This window comes from Monopterus albus, unplaced genomic scaffold, assembly GCF_001952655.1.
Source record: "Monopterus albus unplaced genomic scaffold, M_albus_1.0 scaffold373.1, whole genome shotgun sequence".
NCBI lineage: Eukaryota > Metazoa > Chordata > Actinopteri > Synbranchiformes > Synbranchidae > Monopterus > Monopterus albus.
This window is the reverse complement of record NW_018128253.1, coordinates 767,650-776,329: the sequence shown is the minus strand read 5'-3', so window position 1 is coordinate 776,329 and position 8,680 is coordinate 767,650. Positions and strand designations below refer to the sequence as shown.

The 8,680-nt window shown below is 41.1% G+C and overlaps 1 protein-coding gene across 1 annotated transcript; it reads left to right on the top strand.

The window, feature by feature from the left end:
* The first annotated feature begins 4,330 nt into the window (after nt 1-4,330).
* LOC109951286 (C-C motif chemokine 3-like) lies at nt 4,331-5,040 on the top strand. The gene is made up of 3 exons (XM_020585711.1): nt 4,331-4,528; nt 4,611-4,734; nt 4,932-5,040. Exons 1-3 carry the CDS (start codon nt 4,465-4,467, stop codon nt 5,038-5,040), a joined length of 297 nt encoding a protein of 98 aa, XP_020441367.1. The 5' UTR covers nt 4,331-4,464.
* The last annotated feature ends 3,640 nt before the right edge of the window (nt 5,041-8,680 follow it).

The window sequence follows — 8,680 nt, the reverse complement described above, 5'->3', positions numbered from 1 at the left end:
TGCCTTTCCTGTTCTCTCTTTGTCTACAAATCCTTCTTCCTCTACTCCTTCTTCGACCAACAGTAGTCCAATTTCTGCCAGCACCCTGTAGGTCAACAGCACTGGTGGCAGTTGTTGTTAACCCGGGCCTCGACCAATCCAGTATGGAATTCACACTGATGATTTGCATGTTTAAATATGGCATGTTTTTAACGCCGGATGCCCTTCCTGACGCAACCCTCTCTATTTATCCGTATCCGGGCTTGGGACCGGCACAGAAGTCACTGGCTTGCAACCCCTGTGGCTAGATTAATTCTCCAGATTCTCTGAATCTTTTAATTATGTTCTGTACTGAAGATGATGAAAACACCAACATATTTGCAAATTTACACTGAGAAACATTATTTTGCTGCATTATTTGCCACACAGAGTGGTGAACCTCATCTCATCCATCCATCCATCCATCCATCCATCTTCCTCCGCTTATCCGGAACCAGGTCACAGGGGCAGCAGTCTAAGCAGAGATGCCCAGAGTTCCCTCTCCCTAGACACTTCCTCCAGCTCCTCCAGGGGGATACCGAGGCATTCCCAGGCCAGCCAAGAGACATAGTCCCTCCAGCGTGTCCTGGGTCTTCCCCGGGGCCTCCTATCAGTGGGACATGCCCGGAAGGCGCCCAGGAGGCATCCAAAACAGATGCCCGAGCCACCTCAGCTGGCTCCTCTCATCTCATCCTAACTTCTGAAATATGATACTGACCTGAGGCCAATTAACCTAAGCAGTTGTAAGGTTTCCATTAAGTGTTTATGTATGTCAGTATTTTATTATTACACAAGTTTTCCAGTCTTTTGTTGCCCCTTCCCAGCTTTTTTTTTATGTGTTGCTGGCATCAAATTCATAGTAAGCTTATCTAAGCCAAAATTAATTTGACCATCAGATATCTGTTACCAAATGAAGATGGGATTAAGAGGGTTTTCTAAACATTGCATTCAGTTTTATTTACAGTTTACACAGCATCCCAACTCTTTTGGAATTGGGTTTATATCTGCTTTAGTATATTCTGAAATATCAGCCCACTGCACCACAAACATGCTTCCCAAATGCACGGTTTCTTTGATTAGGAATTTATATATATAATGCCTTATATACAAAGCTATGTGGCAGACTGTTGACAAAGATGATCAACTAGAGATGATGATGAGGAAACTGATGGGGTGGGAAACCTGGGCTGGTATACACATATGAAAGCAGCTGATAAGATCTTGTGAACAGCACACTATTCTATATTTAAGTCTGCACCACATATCTGCATTAGGGGAAGTGAATCATCTAACACATCAGATAAAGATCCTGATGACACATTGCTTTGCACCTTTAAACAAAAAGTACACTGGCAAATCTTTTAAAACAATCAAGTAAACCAGCTACTCAGGAATTTCCCCATTGTGGAATTAATACAGTCTTATCTTATCTTCTCTTACAATGTCACAAGTGATGCTATGCCCTGCCATGCATTTCTTACTCCCTTTTAAAAACATCATTTCTCTTGTGATTGTGTCGAATAAGTCACACTGTGTTCACGTGACTGAGCTGGAGGACAGATATGCCTGGTAATAATTGGCTTGGGCTTCTCACTGCTTGGCCTTAGTTTTTAACAGCTTGTAAGCACTTACTCATTTGCCTTATTCTGTCATGGTGGGAAACAAAGGCAAATCTTAAAAAGCTGCAATTTATGCAAAGACAAGCTAAAGAAGTGCTGCTGAGTTTTGAAAATGTAAAACTCAGTTAAATTAGCTAAATGTAAGAAAACAAATGTAACAAATTAAAGATATTAAGTTGACTGAAAGGTTTCATCAAATGGACAGTCACTGCAGACAATTTACTTTCCTTTTACATTCCTTAGAGTGCCACTTGACACGAAAAACCTTCACTGGTGGCTGTTGAAGCCATTTTATACCAGACTTGGTACAAAGAAGCATGTAAGTGTACATCAGCACTATGGCTTAACGTAATATGTATTAGAGACACAAAACGTTTCCACCATGAATGGGTTCTTCAAAAACAAACAAACAAAAAAATAATCTGTAAGAGTTTTAATTCTCAAACAATGTACTCTAGGATGTCAGTTTATCTAAAAACTTAATTTACACTTAGTCAGTTTGGTACATTTCTCAAATCATCCTTGATATTTGCCAAACAATAAGAGCATTGCTCCAAACAGCACCACAGTGGACTACCTGCAAAAGCACATCACTTTCTCAAAATCCTTAGTTTAGCTCTCAAAATAAAATATTTTTGTCAATGAATTCAATACAGTTTTATTTGCATAGGCCAAATCAAAAGTCACCTCAGGACACTTTACAAAGCCAGGTCTAGACCTTTCTATTATTATTAGAGAGGAAAAACCCAACAACCCCCCCTGAGCAGCACTTGGCGACAGTGGGGAGGAAAAACTCCCTTTAACGGAAGAAACCTCTGACAGACCCCGGCTCTTGGTGGGCGGCCTTCTGCCTCGACCGGTTGGGGTGAATGGATAGAGGAGAGAGAAAAGAAGAAAAGCAACAAGACACAACAATCAAACACTGATCAGGTCAATGTGACTGGTGACTGCTCATCAGAGATGTAGAGCTCCAGGGCCAGGGCAACTTGCAGAAAGGTACAGGGAGAGAGAGAGGACACACTATGGGAGGTAGGAGACACAGTTAGTGACAGGTAGTGGTGGCATATAGATGCATGCAGAGAGAGGAGTGGAGAGAAACTCAGAGCATCATGCCCCCCCCCAGCAGTCTAGGCCTATAGCAGCATAAGGGAAGGCTCAGGGTCACCTGATCCAGGTCTTTGGCTGAGAGATGCTTTCCTCCCCGACCTGATAATTAAGACAAGCAGCCAGGTGCGTCTGCGGGCACAGGTGCATGCAATTATCACCACTGCTCTTAACCAGAGCTCTGGCGTCTCCCTCCTGCCAGTTCGTTAGGGGCAGGCGGGAGGGTGCATGTGCAGGGTGCATGTGTGGGAGTAAAGTTAAGGTGGCCTCCCTCCACTGTGCTGGCAAATGGCACTGAAGTAAATAAAGATGGAATTATTTCCTTAAACTTGGTAACAGCATTGTCGGATAGACATCTACTGTAGTGGAATTGCTTCCCACATAGAGTATAATCCATTAATGTAAATTCAAACGCTATTAGAAAATGGTCAGGGAGAAGAGGGTTTTGAGGAAAAACTATTAAGTTTTCAGTTTTGATGACACATCAGAACAAGATCCAGGGTGTGATTAAAACAGTGAGTGGGTTTATTTACAGTTTGAGAAAAGCCAATTGAGTCTAATAATGAACAGAATGCATTGTTGAGGCTGTCATTGTCGGCATCAATATGAATATTAAAGTCGCCTACTATGATTATTTTATCTGTACTAAGCACTAAATCAGACAGAAAGTCTGAGAATCCAGTTAAAAACCCTGAATAAGGAGCCAGTGGACAAACAATAACAATAACAAATTGAACTGGCTGTTTTTGGGAGGTCAGACTATTCAACGGAAAACCAGTTAGTTGACTGTCCAGCCTATTAGCTACTTAAGCTCTGGATGGTGAAAAAACTCCTAGTCTATGAAAGTATGACAATTAAATGTACAGCAAACTTTGATAATGAATATCTTCAAACAGGTACTGCAGGTCCTCTCTTACTGACCGGGCTTCAATCATCAAGTTATTAAGCAGGACCTATCTTAGGGCTGTTTAGCATATGGAGCATATTCAAAAACAAATTTTCAATCAAATTTGCAGAAATCAGCTGACCCACAGTAAAACTGGAGCTCACAGGCCCTGGGACAGCTGCTTGCTTTGCCTTTTTAGTCATTCAGCCTTGGTTGGAATCACGGGCTGTAGTCTAGACTGTGGCTGTAACATATAATTTTACAGTGTCAAGTTTTGGAGGTAATATAAATCAGTGTTTGCTACAAATAAAATATATCTATCTACCCAGTAAATAACCATATTAACTACAGAAAGATTATTAAATTAGAATCCATTCATTACATGTTACCATCAGCAGCAGTGTCTTATCACAGCTGGTATCTGCCTCTGGACTTGTAAAAAAGGTAAAGATGTCCAAAGCTCATGTTATGAGAAAACTAACAGCAAACTTTGTTTCTGTTCTTTGTGTGTTCTTTGTACTTGCAGAAGTGTGTAATGAAAGTGTGTGATTCACTAAATAAAAATAAACAAAGGTGTAAAAATAAGTATTAAACAGATATTTCCGTTGTCTGTAGGACTGTGGCCTGTCCCTTGACTGTAAATCCCCTCCCACTAACAAGACAGCAGCAGTGGAAAGCTGATGACAGGTGGGGAAATTCTGCCCTGATGTTTCGTGGTAAGATTAATTCTGGATGAAAAACCCGATGTCAAACCCATCTCGATTCCACAGTAGACAGGCTTTATATTGGATGCAGAGCTAAGACAGAGAGAGGGCGAGTGACACCATTATCAGCATCATGAAGACTCTGTACCTGACTCTGAGCCTGCTGCTGCTCGCCGTGTGCTGCTGCAACGCCATGAGTGAGTGGTCTCTGTTTGGGCCCCGGTGTGTTTGTTTCTCACTGACGTTTGTACTGACTTCATTAATTTACCTTCCGAACAGCTCCAGCACTCTACAGCGTTGCTCCTGGAAGCTGCTGCTTCAAGTTTTCGACAAAACGTGTGCCAGTGAAGTCTGTGGCTGACATAAAGAAGACCCACCACTCCTGTGTAAAGAAGGGGTTCATGTAAGTTTCATTCTTCTGCCTTATTGGTTTATTTAGTTTTTGTAGCTGGTCATGAAATGAGGGCTAGAAACAGGGAGTGTCTGTGACCACCAGAAGGACTTTATCATAAAACCAGAGGCTCCATAATAATTAATGACTCCTTCATTGAAACAGAAGAAGGTGGATGAACTGAGTTTTCTCCTCTGTATGTTCTACAGAGTCACGACTGTAAAAGGAATACAGATCTGCTACAGAGAAACTTTCAAGCAGGCTCTGGATGTCTACAATAAGTTCCACAACATTGAGGGCAGTGGGCAGGCCCACTAATCTATTATTGTATAATGTTTATTACATGAATGCCTGGTTTTTCAGGCTCATAGTTATAAACATATATTTTCATATGTATTTTAATAAAACCTTCAGTGCTGTAAAAGAACTACATGAGTGGCATGTGTGTTTTTTTCTGTGCTCAGCATCAGAATCAGAATCATCTTTATTTGCAAAGTGAACACACAGCTAACGTGGCTCTGGAAATGGTATGTTACGGATGATGTACTGACTCGGTCAGACGATGTTTCATCATCCTTTACGAACTATGAGATGTAGTTTAGTCAGTGACCGATTACAGCTCCAACAGTCTGGATAAACATGAGAATTTATTTCACCCCAGTGAATCAATAAGTGTCCTAAAATCTAAAATGTGAAGTAAAGGTATGGTTTAGTTTAAATATTTATGTTTATTATGACTGTTAAAAAGCTTTTATGGATAAAAAGAACCAGTGTTAACAGTGGATTGCTCTCTCTGTCCTACACATTGTACACTCACCCAGCACTCTATCTTTCTTTGGGAATGTGCTTTATATTATGGTCACACTACTTTTACCTTTGTCATTCAGAGAGAACAATCATTATTACACCTCCAAATAGTTCCCTTGTCAGGAAAATGTAAACCTTGTAGGCATTTAAAGGAAATTTTTCAAAGCTTTCTTTCTCGTGAGCTTTGTCTTATTTTATCTCTGCAAACTAGAAACTCTTAGCCGCTAATAATAAACTAGTTAATTATGTCTACAACCGCAGGAAAATGACACATCGCATTTGTGATCACACCCAAAAATAACATCAAATTCAAGAAGCACTGTTGCTCTCAGACTTTGTCAGTATAGTCGTTTTTCACAGCAGATAGTTTGACTTGACTCCTAGCCTCAGATAAAGGACTTGTCTCCATACTTGACATCTTAGATATCAGTGCTGCTTTTGACACCATTGATCACAGCATCTTGCTGCAGAGACTTGAACAAATTGGTTCAAATCTTATTTATCAGAAAGATTTCAATTTGTTCATGTTAATGACAAATGTTCCACACAAACTGAAGTTAGTCACGGCGTTCCACAGGGCTCTGTGTTAGGTTCAGTTCTCTTCACTTTATACATGCTCCCTTTAGGCAATATTATCAGGAAGATCAGCTGGTCAAACTTCAAGCATGTCTTAAAGACATAAGGGCCTGGATGACCTGTAACTTCTTACTTCTAAATTCTGACAAAACTGAAGTCATTGTGCTTGGGCCTGAAAATGTTAGAAATCTGCTATCTAATCATATAGTTACTTTAGATGACATAGTTCTCACATACAGTACTACTATGAGAAACCTTGGAGCCTTTTTTGGCCAGGATATGTCATTTAAATCACACATAAACCAAGTCTCTAGAACTGCCTTTTTTCACCTGTGCAATACTGCAAAAATCAGGAGCATCCTGTCTCAAAGTGATGCTGAAAAACTGGTCCATGCATTTGTTACTCCCAGGCTGGACTACTGTAAATTCTTACTATCAGGATGTCCCAATAGTTCCATAAAAAAGCCCCCAGTTAATTCAAAATGCTGCAGCCAGAGTACTGACAGGAACTAGCAAGAGAGATCATATCTCTCCCATATTAGCTTCTCTCCACTGGCTCCCTGTAAAATTCAGAATAGAATTTAAAATCCTTCTCCTAACATACAAAGCCCTTAATGACAAGGCTCCATCATATCTTAAAGACCTTGTAGAGCCTTATCATCCCAACAGAGCACTTCGCTCTCAAAGTGCAGGTCTACTTGTGGTTCCTAGAGTCCACAGAAGCAGAATGGGAGGTAGAGCCTTTAGCTATCAAGCTCCTCTCCTATGGAACCAACTCCCAGTTCTAGTTCAGAGGCAGACACCCTCTCTACCTTTAAGAGTAGACTTAAGACTTTCCTTTTTGATAAAGCTTATAGTTAGGGCTGGATCAGGTGACCCTGAGCCTTTTAGGCTGCTGGGGGGCCCCATGATGCTCTGAGTTTCTCTCCTCCCCTCTCCTTTCCTCTCCCTATGCTTCTATATGCCACCATTACACATCACTAACTTTGTGTCTCCTCTCTCTTGTAGTGTGTCCTCTCTCTCTCCCTGTACCTTTCTGCAAGTTGCCCTGGCCCTGGAGCTCTATGTTTCTGATGAGCAGTCACCGGCCACATCAACTTGACCAGTGTGTGATTGTTTGTTGTTGTTTGTTGTGTCCTGTTGCTTTTCTTCTTTTCTCTCTCCTCTATTCACTCAGCCCAACTGGTCGAGGCAGAAGGCCGCTCACCAAGAGCCGGGGTCTGTCAGAGGTTTCTTCCATTAAAGGGAGTTTTTCCTCCCCACTGTCGCCAAGTGCTGCTCAGGGGGGATTTGTTGGGTTTTCCCTATGTAATAATATTGATAACAGTAAGGTCTAGACCTGGCTTTGTAAAGTGTCCTGAGATGACTTTTGTTGTGATTTGGCGCTAATAAAATTTGATTTGATTTGATTTGACTTGTCAGGGAACTCTTTTAAAACATAAAGGTTTAAGTTTGAATTAGAGAATTACTGCGCATGGTAAAAGATAATGTAATAAAAGTTAAAGAACAGTCACGAGGTTAGAGAACTGACTCATAAATGTCCATCAGTATCTCAGAATTGAACAGACATTAGCAAACTTACCAGTCCGAGTCATGGCTTATAAACACATGAATAATATGGGATTTTAAGGAATACCTTCAAGCACATTTGAATATGATACACCATATAATGAGTAGTGATTCTGTGTCATGGGACAGATTGGTGAGAAATGTGTAAACACAGCATAAAGGGATTTGAATCAGCACTTCTGATAATCAGAAGATGTGCAACAGTCCCAGCAGAAAATTAGCGTACACCACACGGCGTTTTGTTGCGATAAGATCAGTGAGGTTTTACCACCTTAAAATTGTTACAGAACTCCTCTGTTCCTGTAAGAAATGCTGATCTCACACCCTTTATTTAGTTTCTGTCTCTGTGTGGCCACAGCATAGAGCAAATCAACATCAGCAAAGCCTTTATCTGTCCTGACATCAAGACAGGCTGCTGTCTGTGGTGTGACCTGCATTTTTATCATCTACAGTGTCTCAGCAGTGTCACAGTATGTTGCTACATGTTGCAGTATACACAGCCTCAACAGCAGCTGTCACATGTAACAACTGTTAGGTGGTGAAACTGTACTGTAGGTTTTAGACTCTGGTGCATGGCCCTGTAAATGAATATCATAGACTATTTTAGATTAGTCGTCTATAGCACTGATGCAAACAGGTGAGTTTTGCTTCATTTTCAGGAGAGTTCTGTGTTTGGACTGTTAAAGTCTAAATGCTTCTGTCAGAATGGTTTTACATTACTACATGCTAATTGTTTTAAACAGCCTTTAGTTCATCTTGTCCCAGTCAAATAACTGTTATACCTCACTTGTTTAACGGGTCAACCAAACCGACCTCCTTCACAAAAAGAGAAGGTGGTGGTAAAACAGTTTAGTGAGCATTTAGGTTAGGCACAACCGAGGGAATGAGGCAGGGACAAGGGCACAAAGCCAGAACTGAGGTAAACAGAGAGTGACTGAGTTGGAGGTAGACTGGCTACAGTCTGCTGGGGTTGCTGAGGAAATAAGGGGAAGGTGTAGAGGCAGGT

Coding starts and splice junctions, on each gene's coding strand:
- LOC109951286 (XM_020585711.1), top strand. CDS start 4,465: ATGAAGACTCTGTACCTGACTCTGAGCCTGCTGCTGCTCGCCGTGTGC. Junction 4,529..4,610: donor GTGCTGCTGCAACGCCATGA/GTGAGTGGTCTC, acceptor CCTTCCGAACAG/CTCCAGCACTCTACAGCGTT. Junction 4,735..4,931: donor TGTGTAAAGAAGGGGTTCAT/GTAAGTTTCATT, acceptor TATGTTCTACAG/AGTCACGACTGTAAAAGGAA.